Here is a 17,833-nt window from a genome sequence, read left to right as displayed (position 1 = left end):
ATCGGAGTTCTCATGGCAAATTTTACGGCAGTATTAGGTGTAATCACGAGCAAAATCAAAATTTATTACTTTCTTGTTCGTGCAGGGAAAAATAGAAATGGAGGCATTATGCAAAGGCACTTTAATTCCGGGGGGGGGGGCCCGTTAATTGTTGATATGGAAGGAGAAAAAAGTTTTTCTTCTTACAATGATTTATTTAGTCCAGGTTTACTGCTACCAGCACTTCAATCAAATCCATCACCAAGCGACATAATATATTATGCATTTGTTCTGTAAATAGGGCTATAAGCAAAAATTCGTAATTTATTATGCATTTGTTTGATAAACAAGAATCAAATTCATTCAAGAAATTATGAAAAAATTGTAAGTAAGGGTTCAGTTGTAATCAATAGGCTCATCAAAAGAAACCATAGTGGAGGGCGAGTTTAGGTGAAACTTAAGTCCAGGTATGGATCGAAAAATAAACTGAGCTAATAAGGGTTTAAGAATCTGAGCTAATAAGGGTTTTTGATCATAAACTCTAGTGATGTTTTTGAAATTCCCATTCCCCCCCCCAAACTCAAAGTTTTCCCAAATTTTACTTTAGAAGATTTTTTTGAATATTTCTAATGCACTAAGACATAGAGCACTACAAACATCAGAAACAACTTTAGAGGGCAATTTATCTGTAAAAGAGGGGTTATTATTTCCTTACTAAATTTTTCTTCTTTTTTTAAGGAGGAAGTGGATTCATGCAATTACTCTACCCCTGAAAAGGGACCAAGATGGAACGATACCACAACGATGCAAGCTACCAAAATAAACGGTGAAAATATCCTTTTACACATTCACAACGATTCGAGTGAAACAAGAAAACGGTTAAGGACACTTGTAAAAACACAGAAAAAGGACAAAAATAGCCTTCTGTATAATGGTAGAGACGTAAGACGCTTTAGTCAAGTAAATCAAGCAATGAAATACCCTGTGATATCGTTATGCTAAGCATTCCAAAACACGAAAATGCTTCAGCGACCAAAGAGATTTTTTTTAATGTTTCTGTACATTATAATTTAGAAATTAAAGGCTATAAAATGTTTCACAAGTTCAAAACGGTTAATAGGCGACTCGAATTTCACTTTAAGTAATTGTGACAATAGTAGATTTTCAACGGATGATAAATCTTCCATCAAATCATGAGAAGAAAATACACTTTCAGATCCAGCATGCCAGGAAACACACTTTCAGATTCAGCATGTAGGAGAACCCTAAATGGTCATCCCTAAAAAGGTAAGTTAACCCTAAATGGTTAACGAATTCCTCTGAAATTACATTTTCATATCCAGCATGCCGGAGAAATTATACAATACTTTTCAACTTCTTGTATATCCCAACACCAAATTTTCGCAATGAAACAGAAATATGTTACACATCAATTCTGATTTTTTCCTGAGAAAATAAAAAGGTTCCACTTCAATTCCAATTTTTCTCAAAGAGATGAAAAATTTAAAGTTCTTTTCAAAATTTTTCATAGAAAATAGAAAAAAGTTTTACTTTGTTCGTGAATATTCGCCATGAAGATAAAGAGCTCAACTTTAATTCTGAGTTTTCTCGAAGAAGTGCAAAATGTTCAAGTTCTCTTCTGAGTTTTCTTAAAGAAGAGAAAAAGTTAGCTCAATTCTGAATTACACCAATGAAAATGAAAAAAAGCTTCCACTTCAGCTCTTAATTTCTCAAAGACATAAAAAAAATTTACAGTTCTGTTCTAAATTTTTCCATATAAGATAGGAAAAGTCATACTATGATGGTGAATATTTTCCATAAAGATAAAAAGTTTCACTTTGATTCTGAATTTTCCTAAATTTAGTTCCGATTTTTCTCAATATAAAAGAAAAATTTAAAGTTCTTTTCAAAATTTGTCATAGAAAATAGAAAAAAAGTTTTACTTTGATCGTGAATATTTGCCATGAAGATAAGCAGCTCCACTTTAATTCTGAGTTTTCTCGAAGAAGTGCAAAATTTTCAAGTTCTCTTCTGAATTTTCTTAAAGAAGAGAAAAAGATAGCTCAATTCTGAAATTTACCAAAGAAAATGAAAAGGGCTTCCACTGCAGTTCTTAATTTCTCGAAGACTTAGAAAAAATTTAAAGTTCTGTTCTAAATTTTTCCATAGAAGATAGGAAAAGTCATACTATGACTGTGTATATTTTCCATGAAGATAAAAAGTTTCACTTTAATTCTAAATTTTCTTAAATTCAGTTTCAATTTTTCTCAAAGAGATGAAAAATTTTAAGTCCTGTTCCAAATTTTTTCATAGAAGATAGAAAAAAGTTATACTTTGATCGTGTATATTCACCATGAAGATAAGGAGCACCACTTTAATTCTGAGTTTTCTCAAATAAGTGAAGAAAAGTTCAAGCTCTATTCTGAATGTTTTCCCCGAGAAGAGAAAAAGTTCAACTTTCATTCTGAGTTATCACAGCGAAGTGAAGAAAAGTTCATGTTTTCTTCTGAATTTTGTCAAAGAAAAGAAAAATGCTATAGTCCAATTCTAATTTTCTCCAAAGAAAATAGGAAATTTAAAGTTCTCTTCTGAATGTTTTCCCTGAGAAGAGAAAAGGTTCCACTTTAATTCTGAGTTTTTACAGCAAAGTGAAGAAAAGTTCAAGTTCTCTTCTGAATTTTCTCAGAGAAAAGAAAAAAAGTTATAGTTCAATTCTAATTTTTTTCCAATGAAAACGAAAAATTTACGACTTTTCAATAAACAGTCCAAGCGCTTGACAAACTATAGTCTCCTAAAATAATAGAAATTAAAAAAATTAATTCGTAAATATTTTTATTGAAATAACAGCATGTATAATATTAACATGAAAATATGTTACAGACATGATTATACGTTACTATCATCATTGAACAACGTTCAACATTCTGAATCTGTTCCATAAAATAATTTATCATGTTTTCTCTGGATACTAGAGTTAGTCGTTTCTCTTAGTTAATAACCACTATATTAATAATTCATCCATTTTGAGTCATATACAATTTTTACTGGGATTTCACATACTGGTTCAATACATGTTTCATCCTTGGTATTATTTAATTCATTGACTATATGATCAATGGTAGTAATAATGCTCACTTGTGCTTCATTTTCCAATCAAATTTTCATTATATTCATTAGTGATATTGTCTGCCAATGCTCTTTTTATTTTTCCTGCAATTTCACTGTCTATTATCACATTATTTTTACAGTGGTAATAGTTCTGGCTCGTTGACAAGATATGATTTATAATGTTGGTGCAGCAGTAGGCCTTTCTTTTCCTCTCTGATTTCATTCGATTGCTAACACCGGAAAGATGGCAATAAGACCTATCAACGGCTAACATGTTACCACAACCATTAGCTAGAAGTTGCCCCTCTTTATCAACTATTATTTTTATGATGGCATTCTGTTTGAGTACTAACTTCTCTGGAAATAATACTTTCACATATCCACCTTTTGAGTGATGAAAATTCTTGACTACTCCAAAGGAATTTAACTCTTCACTGTCGTGACAACGTAGGCATACATTCCCAATAAGATCTCCACTACTACTTGTTCCATAGTTCAAATATATCTCTTTGTCAGCATTCAAGGCAACATTGAATTTATCATGTGCAAATACTTTCTTCGAATAATTCATTTTCACGTCTTTAAAAAAAAATATGGTGTAGGTGTTTATCTCTCCAATTGGAAAACATTACTGATTTAATACATGTAATAAACTAGATAGTCTCGATAACCTACCATGAGTACCACTGGGAAAGCCTTTTCCAATATAAGAGCAACCATAGAGTACGTTTGATACGGCCGCAAGCATACATAGCGAGAGAGACATACAAAGACGACATAGATGATTAATAAAAAAGCTCTAATGATTAATAATAAAGATTTATTATCCGTTGAAAATCTACTGTTGTTACAATTACTTAAAGTGAAATTCGAGTCGTCTATTAACCGTTTTGAACTTGTGAAACATTTAATAGCCTTTAATTTCTACATTATAATGTACATAAACATTAAAAAAAATTTCTTTTTGGTCGCTGAAGCATTTTCGTGTTTTGGAATGCTTAGCATAACGATATCACGGGGTATAATGATATCACAGGGTATTTCATTGCGTGATTTAATTAACTAAAGCGTCTCACATCTCTACCATTATACAAAAGGCTATGTTTGTCCTTTTTGTGTCTTTTTACAAGTGTCCTTAACCGTTTTCTTGTTTCACTCGAATCGTTGTCAATGTGTAAAAGGATATTTTCACCGTGTATTTTGGTAGCTTGCATCGATGTGGTATCGTTCCATCTTGGTCCCTTTTCAGGGGGAGAGTAATTGCATGAATCCACTTCCTTCTTAAAAAAAAGAAAAATTTAGTAAGGAAATAATAACCCCTCTTTTACAGATATTTTGCCCTCTAAAGTTGATTCTGATGTTTGTAGCGCTCTATGTCTTAGTGCATTGAAAATATTCAAAAAAAATCTACTAAAGCAAAATTTGGGAAAATTTTGAGTTTGGGGGGAATGGGGATTTCAAAAACATCACTAGAGTTTATGATCAAAAACCCTTATTAGCTCAGATTCTACAGAAATAGTTTATTTTCAATCCATACTTGGACTTAAGTTTCACCTAAACTCACCCTCCACTATGGTTTCTTTTGATGAGCCTACTGATTACAACGGAACCCTTACTTACAACTTTTTCATAATTTCTTGAATAAATTGGATTCTTATTTATCAAACAAATGCATAATAAATTACGAATTTTTGCTTATAGCATTATTTACAGAACAAATGCATAATATATTATGTCGCTTGGTGATGGATTTGATTGTAGTGCTGGTAGCAGTAAACCTGGACTAAATAAATCATTGAAATAAGAAGAACTTTTTTCTCCCTCCGTATCAACATTTAAAGTGCCCCCCGGAATTAAAGTGCCTTTGCATAACGCCTCCATTTCGATTTTTCCCTGCACGAACAAGAAAGTAATAAATTTTGATTTTGCTCGTGATTACACATAATACTGCCGTAAAATTTACCATGAGAATCCCGATGGCGACTCTTGCAACAACTATGATCATTAACTGAATAAGATAATAATGGAAATAATTAGTGCAATTTGTACCTCACTAATCATAACAATTGTTTTTACTAAATTAATGGAGATTGAATTTCTGGTTGTTAACGCATAATTCCTGACAAAAATTTTGATTAATGAATATCAGCTTGCTTTTGATAGTAAGCGATGTTTGTTTCTTCATGATTGAAACTATTATGTCGCTTGGTGATGAATTTGATTGAAGTGCTGGTAGCAGTAAACCTGGACTAAATAAATCATTGTAAGAAGATAGAACTTTTTTCTCCTTCCATATCAATAATAGAAGTGCCCCCCCCCGGAATTAAAGTGCCTTTGCATACTGCCTCCATTTCTATTTTTCCCTTCAAGAACAAGAAAGTAATAAATTTTGATTTTGCTCGTGATTACACATAATACTGCCGTAAAATTTGCCATGAGAACCCCGATGGCGACTCTTGCAACAACTATGATTATTAACTGAATAAGATAATAATGAAAATAATTAGTGCAGTTTGTGCTTCACTAATCATAACAATTGTTTTTACTAAACAATTGGAGATTGTATTTCCGGTTGTTAACGCATAATTCCTCAAAAAAATTTTGATTAATGAATATTAGATTGCTTTTGATATTAAGAGATGTTTGTTTCTTCATAATTGAAACATATAGAGGGTGGTTTTACAAGTTACGCAGGACACAATTTTTCTTTTCAAAGGAAAAGCTTTAAAATTTACAAACGATTTAAGAATTAAAGTTTAGGTAAATATCCCCGATGGCGACTCTTGTAACAACTTTTATTATTAAAGTAGCCTTCACTGTTATCTAAGATTTTTCTTTTGATTGTTTCAAAAATTATGAAGTTCTTCAAACATTACCCGGAACTTGTCTCTGTTAAACGAAACACAAACTAGAATTATTAACACAAAAATTTAAACATTAAAAATCGGTTGAATATCGAAGACGAATATTCAAAAAAAATTTACTTATTGTTCTAATTAAACCATCCTTGCGCTTCAAACGTCGTTTATAAAGAATTATTTGAAAACACTTTTTCTACAAAATAAGTTTTTCAAAGAAAAGTAGAAAACTCCATTAAAATAATCTAGATATCTCAAGCATAGATGAAGCGGAAGGGGCGATTAATGTTTAACGTCTAGAAGACTTCTGTATCTCCCCTATCCCAAATATATATGCTAATTTCAGTTATATTGCGTCCTACATTTTTTTATAGCTCAATCACCAAAAAGCATTATTCACTTCAAGCGTAGTTTATAAAGAATTAATTAAAAACACTTTTTCTACAAAATAAGTTTTTCAAAGAAAAGTAGAAAACTCCATTAAACAAAAAAAAGAACAAGAATAAAAATCAAAATAATCCAAATATCCCAGCATAGATGAATCTGACGAGGCTACAAAGTTGCAACGCCCAGACGGCTCTTGCTTGGGATCTCATTATACCAAATATATATATGCTAATTCAACTATATTGCGTCCTATATTTTTTACAGCTAAATCGCCAAAGAACATAATTCGCTCCAAACGTAGAAGATATCTATTTAATAAATTATTAAAATATTTTCAGAATATCTATTTCCACTTACGTAGAAAATCACAGCCAGCTTGCTAGATTCCTTCTTCCTTTCAGAATGTGGAGCGAAGTAAATTACAATTGGCCTGATTGCATTTAATGATTCGATTAATCCTGTCTCAATGTTGTCCTGGGATTCATCCAATTTTGCACGCTTTTGTTGCGATGACTGATCAACAGCATTCTAAAATAAAAATCATTTTCAGTTTTCAAACTATTTAGCTTACGAGAGGCCCCCCCCTTCAATACGACACTACCAAACTCCCAAAAGTTGAAAAATGACACAATTTAATTAGCTAGTTCAATTCTTACTTATTTAGAATATTAATGGAGGGCATTGGGTCTTCAATTCCATAGTACCAAACACAAAAATTTTACAATTATATATCTTTTTTTTTAAACTTTATATGCAAATATTTTAAAACTTTATATACCTAAATTGCGAAATACTTAAAATCGAAGAAAAAAGGAAGAAAGAAAACTCCTAGACATAACCTAAACCAAAAAATTATTAAGTATATGAAGGGGTTCGCCCTCTAGTCAATACCTCACCCCTTTACGCTAAAGTTTTTTCTTAGCACTTTCAAAAGAGGTACCTGTTCTAATTAACCGGCCTGTGTGATTTAAGAGTTTGTGATTCGAACAAAATTTGGACTTTAACGTAAAGGGCGAGTTATTAAATATGGTTAAACCCCTTAATTTCTGTGATAAAAACATATAAATGTAGAAGTTCGTTATGTAAGTTAATTTGTAAGCTATGCCATAACTCAATTTTGAGAAAGCCATTTTATGGCGAAACTGACTGTCATTTTTTGAGTATTTACTGAAATTTGAAGAAAAAAAACAGGGACTTTTTAATTAGAATAGAAAGCTTTTTTTTAAAGTGCTAACAGCTTATAGCTTAAAGAGTGAGGTATTGACTAGGGGTAAACTCCTTAATACACGTGATAAAAACATATAGATATAGAAGTTCGTTATGTAAGTTAATTCGTAAGTTGTGTCATAACTCAATTTTGAGAAAGAAATTATTAAGTAGATGAAGGGGTTCGCCCTCTAGTCAGTACCTCACCCCTTTACGCTAAAGTTTTTTTAGCACTTCCAAAAGAGGTATCTATTCAAATTCACCGGTCTTTGTGATTTAAGAGTTCGTGATTCGAACAAAATTTAGACTTTAGCGTTAAGAGTAATGTATTGCCTATAGGTAAACTCCTTAATATCTGTGATAAAAAGGTATAAATATAGAAGTTCGATATGTAAGTTAATTCGTAAGTTATGTCATACCTCAATTTCGAGAAAGCCATTTTTTGGTGAAACTGACTGCCCTGTTTTGAATATTTTAATCAAATTTGACTAAAAAAAAGGGACTTTTTAATTAGAATAGGAAGCTTTTTTTTGAAAGTGCTAACAGCTTTTAGCGTAAAGAGCGAGGTATTGACTAGGGGTAAACTCCTCAATACACATGATAAAACATATAAATATATACAGTCTTTGTGTAAGTTAATTCGTTAGTTATGTCATAACTCAATTTTTAGAGAGCCATTTTATGGTGAAACTGACTGTCCTGTTTTAAATATTTAATGAAATTTGAATTTACTGGTAAAATGATTTTTATTTGGAAATAAATTAAGAAATTCAGTAAACTATACTCACATTGACAAATGAAATATCCATTGTTTCAAAGTTAATAATATTCGATATATTATCTAGAATATATCAAAAGATAATGAAAATTAATTTGTAATGCATGAACATTTTATACAGAATTTCAAGGACGAATAAAAAACGGATGTTGACTCGAAAAACCAGTCTGGTTGAGTTACATAATTTCGTGCATACTCCCAAAAACATGTTTGACTACTTTATACCATACCAGTTTGACATAATTCATGTAGACCAGATTTCTACTTCATAATATATATATGGCTTTCATGCCTGCTCAAGTTATATAATTACGACCATGCTGTCAAAACATGTTTGACCATATTATAATAGAAACATTTTTCCTATAGATTCCATAGAAGTTTAAGGCTATTTGAGAGGATTCTCTCTCTCTTTGAAAAGGTGTATACGTCCCGTAGATGTCCCTATATGTCCCATAGAAGTATAACTTAGATCTCTACTCACCCAACGGAACTGTCAAATGACCTTAAAGTCTGCTGCAATAAATATTTTCTTTGGCTTTATTTGAGTATATTTGGGTAATGGAAGTGGATATAGTGATCATTTTTATCTTAATTATAGTTTATATCTACGGCTTCATCTAAAGTTGGAAATTCGACTTACTAGATATATAAAGGCTAATTTAACACTCACCAGACGGTTCTTAGTAGTAGAACATCAGGTTTTGGAGGAAATCTTTATTTGAGAAAAAAAACAAGTTTTTTTTTAAACTGAAAGTAAGGAACGACGTTAAAACTTCAAACGAACAGAACTTATTTCGTATATGAAAGAGGCTGTCCCCTCCTCAACGCCTTGCCCTTTACGCTCATGTTTTTTATTGTTTAAAAAAAATAGAGTTGTGAGAAAGTCAAACTTTAGCGTAAAGAGTGAGGCGTTGAGGAGGGGACAGCCCCTTTCATATACGGAATAATTTCTGTTCGTTTTAAGTTTTAACGCCGTTCCTTACTTTCAGTAAAAAAAAAACTTGTTATTTTTATTTAATTTTTGAACGTTTTTGAACTAATGCAGGTTTATTTTGGCTAACCTTACATGAATAATTACAACAAAATTTTCATATTTATATTACTTTTATTTGGTTAAATGGCTTTCTCGAAAGTTGTTTAATTTTATTTACGAACATTTTTATTAGTAATAAATATACGTAACTTACGAATTAACTTAGGTAACGAACTTCTATATGCATATATTTTTATACGTATATTAGGGTGTTCGCCCCCAAGTCAATACCTTGCTCTTTAAGCTAAAGTTCGAATTTTGTTCCAATTCTTTAAAAATGACCCCTTAATAACAAAGGCCGTTAATTAGAATAAATAGCTCTTATGAAAGTAATAAAAAATTTTTGGCTTAAAGAGCGAGGTATTGACTAGCGGGTGAACCCAATCATATACGTAATAATTTCTGTTCGTTTTATGTTTTAATGTTGCTCCTTACTTTCAGTTGAAAACTTGTTTTTTCTTATTTAATTTCTGATTTTTTTTTTAAATAATGCTTGAAAATCCGGCGACCCCTTTATAACAATGTCCCTTCCCCCATGAAAACTTCCTTCATGGAAAGATCCTCCCACATAACCCCCGACCCACCCCCTCCCCCCACTACCAGAAAAAAATCCCCCCTGAAAACGTCTGTATACTTCCCAATAACCAATACTATATGGTAACATTGGGTAAAGTTCATAACTTTCAGCCCTTCCCCTGGGGATTTCGGGGGATCAAGTCATCCTAAAAGAAATAGTTATCATATTTTCGACCATGTTGAACAAAATGGCTATCTCAAAATTTTGATCGGGTGACTTTGGGAAAAAATATGCTTAGGAGGGGCTTAGTTGCCCTCCATTTTTTTTGTCATTTAAAAAGGGCACTAGAACTTTTAATTTTCGTTCCAAGAAGCCCTCCCACGATATTCTAGGACCACCGGGTCGATACGATCACCCCTGGGAAAAAAACAAATAAACACGCATCCGTGATCTTTCTTCTGGCAAAAAATGCAAAATTCCACATTTTTATAGATAGGTGCTTGAAACCTCTACAGTAGGGTTCTGTGATAGACTGAATATGATGGTGTGATTTTCATTAAGGTTCTAAAACTTTTAGGGGGTCTTTCCCCTTTTTTCTAAAATGAGCCCAATTTTCTCAGGCGCATAACTTCTGATGGGTATAACTAAACTTGATGAAACTTATATATTTGAAATCAGCATTAAAATTTGATTCTTTTGATGCATCTAGTGGTATCAAATTTCTGTTTTTTTATTTTCGGTTACCATTGAGCCGGGTCGCTCGTTACTTACCGTTCGTTACCACGAACTGTTTGATGAACTCCTTAGCTCTGTTCAAGACACTACAATATGTCTAATATTTTGTGCATTAATATGTTGATCTTAATTTTACCTTTGGAATAGAATTATGACTGTAGCCATGCTAATACCGAGCACTGTCTTCTCAGGGTTTGTTCTATGAGTAGAACAGATCGAACTGACAAGTTTCAAATTTTGTAACCTTAATTTTCTAATTCTACGTCCACATCAACTATCCCATAATTTTACAGAAGAAATCACGACCCAAACCAAACGAGTGGAAAAAGCTTGAAGAGTCTCCAGTTTATTTGGGTGGTAATACATTACGGGAGTACCAACTAGAAGGTCTCAACTGGCTCTTCTTTTCCTGGTATAATGGGTAAGTCTTATTTCTAGCTTCCCTTTTTCTTGTATCTTGTCTTATTTCTTCCAAAGAAATTATCTATTACTTTCACAAATTCTTTAAAAACATGTGTTCAAACGTTAATACCTTGCTGCAAGCTTCGTCTAAAAAAACAACTGTTTGATTGTCACATATCCAGAGAAGTGGTTGGATTGTCAGTAGAGAGGGGGGTAGCACCCCGAGACGATTCACCCCTGCTGCCACCTACAACTTTTTTTAACATCAAATATGGGCATAGAGTCCCTAGGGCAGATGGATTTCTGAGAAAGTGATTGCGTAATCAATTGGGAATTTGGAACACCTGTGCTGTCAGTCATTAATCAAATTGTTTCCAGGCAAAGTTTAATAATGTCTGACAGGTACTGTCAACATTTCTCCAGGAATAGATCCAAGTCATTAATGTCTTTGCCTCGGAAACAACTCTTTTGGTCGAACTCCAAATGATATTAATAACCAAACGCCATGGAAACAATTCTTCAAGAAACATCTTAGCGATGAATTGTTTTAGCGCGCGAAAAGGTTTCTTTGTAATTTCAAATGCGTCAGCGCAGAGATGCCAAAAACAAAAGGAACACGCTGAAATTACGTTTAGGGATTATTTGGGCGAAACAGTTTTAGACAGGTTATGGAATTATTTCGGCGAAACAGTTAGAGACATTTTAAAAGATGATTTAAAAGATGATTTTAGAAGAGGATTTGAGGGTGAAACTCTGTGGTCGTTATACTACACAAGTTGTATTTTAACAGTGTTGTGAGGTCCTCTACCCCAACCCCAAAGGGTTCCTCATACCCCACCCCAACCCCGAAGGAAGCCCCCGGTCCCCAAAGGTCCACCGGGCTCCCAAAAGACCACCAGGCTCCCAAAGGCCCTCCACCGGACCCCAAAGCTCCACCGTGCTCCCAAAGGACCAATCGGCCCTCAAGTGCCCCCCAGACCCCCAAAGGCCCATCGGACTCCCAAAAGACCACCGGGCTTCCAAAGGGTCCCCCGGACCCCCAAAGGCCCTCACCCGGTCCTCCAAGGTCCACCGGGCTCCCAAAGGACCAATCGGCGCTCAAGTGCCCCCAGACCTCCAACGGCCCTCCCCGGGCCCCCAAAGGCCCACCGGGCTCCCAAACGACCACCGGACTCTCAAAGGGACCCCCGGACCCCCCAAGGCCCCCCCGGCGCCCCAAGGACCCCCCGACCCGAAAGGGCCCCCCCCGAGACTCTCAAAGGACCCCCAGCTCCCCAAAGGCCCCTGAGTCTCCATTTTTTAATAATTTTTTTGGCTTTATTATATCTTTTCAGAACAAGTTATTTTCTTAATGTCTATCCTAAACCCATTTTACAAGTTGAAGTACCCATCCCTTTCACCCACAACTTTACTATACTAATTTTTGAATGCTCCAACACCAAGAAATACTTTTCAAAAGGCACTTCAGAACCAGTTCCTTTCTTAATGTCCCTCCTAAACCAATTTTACAAATTGAAGTACTCATCCTTTTCACCTAAAATTTTACTTTACAGCTTTTTGAATGCTCCAACGCCAAGCAATACTTTTCAAAGGGCATTTCAGAACAATTTCTTTTCTTAATGTCCCTCCTAAACCCATTTTACAAGTTTAAGTACCCAACTTTTTCACCCAGAACTATACTTCACAGCTTTTCGAATGCCCACAACACCAAGCAATACTTTCAAAAGGCATTTCAGAACAAGTTATTTTCTTAATGTCCTTCCTAAACCCATTTTACATGTTGAAGTTCCCAACCTTTTCACCCGCAACTATACTTTACAGTTTTTTGGATACCTCAACACCAAGAAATACTTTTCAAAAGACATTTCAGAGCAAGTTCCTTCTTAATGTCCTTTCTAAACCCATTTTATAAGTTGAAGCATCCTTCCTTTTCACCCACAACTTTACTTTAGAGCTTTTTGGATACCCCAACACCAAGAAATACCTTTCAAAAGACGTTTCAGAGCAACGTCTCTTCTTAATGTTCATTCTAAACCCATTTTCCAACTTGAAGCACCCAACTTTTTCACCCAGAACTATACTTCACAGCTTTTCGGATACCTCAACATCAAGAAATACGTTTCAAAAGGCATTTCAGAGCAAGTTCCTTTCTTAATGTCCCTGTCCAAACCAATTTTACAACTTGAAGTACCAATCCTTTTCATCCACAACTTTACTTTACAGCTTTTTGAATGCCCCAACACCAAGCAATACCTTTCAAAGGCATTTCAGAGCAACTTATTTTCTTAATGTCACTTCTAAACCCATTCTCCAACTTGAAGTACCCATCCTTTTCACTTACAACTTTACTTTACAGCTTTTTGGATACCTCAACACCAAGAAATACTTTTCAAAAGGCATTTCGGAGCAAGTTCCTTTCTTAATATCCCTCCTAAAACCATTTTACAAGTTGAAGCATCCATCCATTTCACCCAAAACTTTACTTTACAGCTTTTTGGATACCTCAACACCAAAATATACCTTTCAAAAGGCATTTCAGAGCAACATCCTTTCATAATGTCCCTTCTAAACCCATTTTCCAACTTGAAGCACCCGTCTTTTTCACCACAACTTTACTTTACGACTTTTTTCCACACCCAAACATCAAGCAATACTTTTCAAAAGGCTCTATTATATTTTTTCAGAACAAGTTTTTTCTTAATGTCCTTCATAAACCAATTTTACAAGTTGAAGTAGTTATCTTTTTCACACAACTTTATTTTACGACTTTTTGCACACCTCAAGATCAAGCAATACTTTTCAAAAGACATTTCAGAGCAAGTTCCTTTGCTAATGTCCCTCCAAAACCCATTTTACAAGTTAAAGTACTTATCTTTTTCCCCACGACTTTACTTTACGACTTTTTTCCACACCCAAACATCAAGCAATACTTTTCAAAGGCATTTCAGAACAAGTTTTTTTCTTAATGTCCTTCCTAAACCAATTTTACAAGTTTAAGTAACCATCTTTTTCACCCACAACTTTACTTTACAGCTTTTTGAATGCTCCAACATCAAGCAATACTTTTCAAAAGACATTTCAGAACAAGTTCTTTTCTTAGTGACCGTCCTAAATCAATTGTACAAATTGAAGTACCCATCCTTTTCCTCACAACTCTACTATAAGGCTTTTCGAATACCCCAACATCAAGCAATACTTTTCAAAAGCATTTCAGAACAAGTTCTTTTCTTAATGTCCTTCCTAAACCCATTTTACAAGTTGAAGTAGCAATCCTTTACAACCAATACCAAGCAATACTTTTCAAAAGGCATTTCACAACAAGTTCCTTTCTTAATGTCCCTCCTAAACCCATTTTACAAGTTGAAGTACTCATCCTTTTCACTACAACTTTACTTTACGACTTTTTTCTTCATGTCCCTCCTAAACCCATTTTACAATTTGAAGTACCCAACTTTTTCACCCAGAACTATACTTCACAACTTTTTGAATGCCCACAACACCAAGCAATACTTTTCAAAAGGTATTTCAGAACAAGTTATTTTCTTAATGTCCTTCCTAAACCCATTTTACAAGTTGAAGTTCCCAACCTTTTCACCCGCAACTATACTTTACAACTTTTGTGCACACCACAATATCATGCAAGTTTCCACTTCAGTTCAGATTTTTTTTTGTGCACGCCACAATATTATGCAAGTTTCCACTTCAGTTCAGATTTTTCTCAAAGAGATGAAAAAATTTAAAATACTGTTCCAAATTTTTTCATAGAAGATGGAAAGTTCAAGTTATCTTCTGAATTTTATTAAAGAACTTACAGTTCAATTCTAATTTCTCCAAAAAAATAAAAATCTTCCATTTCAGTTCTTAATTTCACAAAGACACAAGGAAATTTAAAGTTCTATTTAAAATTTCTCAATGAAGTGAAGAAAAGTTCAAGCTCTCTTCTGAATTTTCTCAATGAAAAAGATATTAGTTTTTGATCAATTCTATTTTTCCTAATAATATAAAAAGGTTCCACTTCAGTTCAGATGTTTCCCCAAAGACATAAATTTTAAATTCTCCTCCAAATTTTTTTGTAAAAGATAGAAAAAGTTACACATTGATCGTGAATATTTCTCTATGAAGATAAGGAGCTAATTTTCTCATTGATGTGAAGAAAAGTTCAAGTTCTTTTCCTAACTATCCATATGAGAAGAAATAAGTTACAGATCAATTCTATTTTTCAAGAAAAATAAAAATTTTCCACTTCAGTTCAGATTTTTCTCAAAGAGATGGAAAAATATTAAATTACTATTCTAAATTTTTCATAGAAGATAGAAAAAGTTATACATTGATCATGAAAAGTTAACTCAAGTCTGAATTTTATTAAAGAACTCACAGTTCAATTCTAATTTCTCCAGAGAAAAATAAAAATCTTCCACTTCAGTTCTTAATTTCACAAAGACACAAAGAAATTTAAAGTTCTCTTCTGAATTTTCTTAGAGAAAAGAAAAAAGTTATAGTTCAATTCTAATTTTTTTCAAAGAAAATAAAAAATCTCCAACAAGCATGCATAGTGAGAGAGAAATACAAAGTCAACCTGGGGGGATTTTCCGGCAAGTATGGTTAGGTTAGATTAGGTTAGACTAGATTAAGTTAGGTTAGACCAGATTAAGTTAGGTTAGATTAAGTTAGGTTAAGGCAGGTTAGGTAGGTTAGGTTAGGTTAGCTAGCTAACCGTCTCTCCATATTTAAGTTAGGTTAGGTTAGGCTAGATTAAGTTATGTTAGGTTAGGTTAAGTTAGGTTAGGTTAGCCTACGTACGCGCGCGTACGTAGGCTAACCTAACCTAACTTAACCTAACCTAACATAACTTAATCTAGCCTAACCTAACCTAACTTAAATATGGAGAGACGTTTCTTGAGGTGTGCAAAAAGTCGTAAAATAAAGTTGTGGTGGAAAAGATAACTACTTCAACTTGTAAAATTGGTTTATGAAGGACATTAAGAAAAAACTTGTTCTGAAAAAATATAATAGAGCCTTTTGAAAAGTATTGCTTGATGTTTGGGTGTGGAAAAAAGTCGTAAGGTAAAGTTGTGGTGAAAAAGACGGGTAATTCAAGTTGAAAAATTGGCTTAGAAGGGACATTAAGATAGGATGGTGCTCTGAAATGCCTTTTGAAAGGTATATTTTGGTGTTGAGGTATCCAAAAAACTGTAAATTATAGTGTCTGTTGAAATGAAAGTATGCTCTAACTTTTAATATGGGTTTAGGAAGGACATTAAGAAAGTAACTTGCTCTGAAATGTCTTTTGAAAAGTATTTCTTGGTGTTGAGGTATCCAGAATGCTGTAAAGTAAAGTTGTGGGTGAAAAGGATGGGTACTTCAAGTTGGAAAATGTGTTTAGAAGTGAAATTAAGAAAATAAGTTGCTCTGAAATGTCTTTTGTAAGGTATTGCTTTGTGTTGGAACATTCAAAAAGATGTAAAGTAAAGTTGTGGATGAAAAGGATTGGTACTTCAAGTTGTAAAATGGGTTTGGAAAGGGACATTAAGAAAGGAACTTGCTCTGAAATGCCTTTTGAAAGGTATTTCTTGATGTTGAGGTATCCGAAAAGCTGTGAAGTATAGTTCTGGGTGAAAAAGTTGGGTGCTTCAAGTTGGAAAATGGGTTTAGAATGAACATTAAGAAGAGACGTTGCTCTGAAATGTCTTTTGAAAGGTATTTCTTGGTGTTGGGGTATCCAAAAAGCTTTAAAGTAAAGTTGTTGGTGAAAAGGCATGATGCTTCAACTTATAAAATGAGTTTAAAACGGACATTAAGAAGGAACTTGCTCTGAAATGTCTTTTGAAAAGTATTTCTTGGTGTTGAGGTATCCAAAAAGCTGTAAAGTATAGTTGCGGGTGAAAAGGTTGGTAACTTCAACATTTAAAATGGGCTTAGGAAGGACATTAAGAAAATAACTTGTTCTGAAATGCCTTTTGAAAAGTATTGCTTGGTGTTGTGGGCATTCGAAAAGCTGTGAAGTATAGTTCTGGGTGAAAAAGTTGGGTACTTAAACTTGTAAAATGGGTTTAATAGGGACATTAAGAAAAGAACTTGTTCTGAAATGCCCTTTGAAAAGTATTGCTTGGTGTAGGAGCATTCAAAAAGCTGTAAAGTAAAATTTTAGGTGAAAAGGATGAGTACTTCAATTTGTAAAATGGGTTTAAGACGGTCACTAAGAAAAGAACTTGTTCTGAAATGTCTTTGAAAAGTATTGTTTGATGTTGGAGCATTCAAAAAGCTGTAGAGTAAAGTTGTGGATGAAAAGGATGGTTACTTCAACTTGTAAAATGGGTTTATAATTGAAATTATTAAAAGAACTTGTTCTTAAATGTCTTTGAAAAGTATTGCATGATATTGTCACATTCAAAAGAGCAAAACATCTGTCAAGTAAAGTTGTAGGTGAAATGGGTTGATGCTTCAACTTGTAAAATGGGTGTAGGAGTAATTTGCAGAAAGAAACTTGCTCCTAAATGCCCTTTGAAATGTATTGCTTGGTTTTGAGATATCCAAAAAGTTGTAAAGTAAAGTTGTGGGTGAAAAGAATGGCTACTTCAAGTTGTAAAATAGGTTTAGAAGGGACATTAAGAAAAGAAGTTGCTCTGAAATGTCTTTTGAATGGTATTTCTTGGTGTTGAGGCATCCAAAAAGCTGTAAAGTAAAATTGTGAGTGAAAAGGATGGATGCTTCAACTTGTAAAATTGGTTTAGGAGGGACATTAAGAAAGGAACTTGTAAAATTGGTTTAGGAGGGACATTAAGAAAGGAACTTGCTCTGAAATGACATTTGAAAAGTATTGCTTGGTG

The 17,833-nt window shown here is 33.6% G+C and overlaps 1 protein-coding gene across 3 annotated transcripts in view; it reads left to right on the top strand.

Annotated features, from left to right (window-relative positions):
• LOC148947096 (ATP-dependent chromatin remodeler CHD9-like) overlaps nucleotides 1-17,833 on the top strand; it is a 47,223-nt gene that overhangs the window by 24,190 nt on the left and 5,200 nt on the right. For all 3 annotated transcript variants that reach the window (XM_089097260.1, XM_089097259.1, XM_089097261.1), the window contains one exon: nucleotides 10,898-11,025. In XM_089097260.1, coding sequence (XP_088953386.1) covers nucleotides 10,898-11,025 — 128 coding nt within the window. The remainder of the gene's footprint in view (nucleotides 1-10,897; nucleotides 11,026-17,833) is intronic.

Source organism: Artemia sp. Qi Xiang Cuo, chromosome 11 (assembly GCF_049724085.1).
Source record: "Artemia sp. Qi Xiang Cuo chromosome 11, ASM4972408v1, whole genome shotgun sequence".
NCBI lineage: Eukaryota > Metazoa > Arthropoda > Branchiopoda > Anostraca > Artemiidae > Artemia > Artemia sp. Qi Xiang Cuo.
Note: the sequence above shows the minus strand (reverse complement) of the source record. Positions and strands in the feature narration are given on the sequence as shown.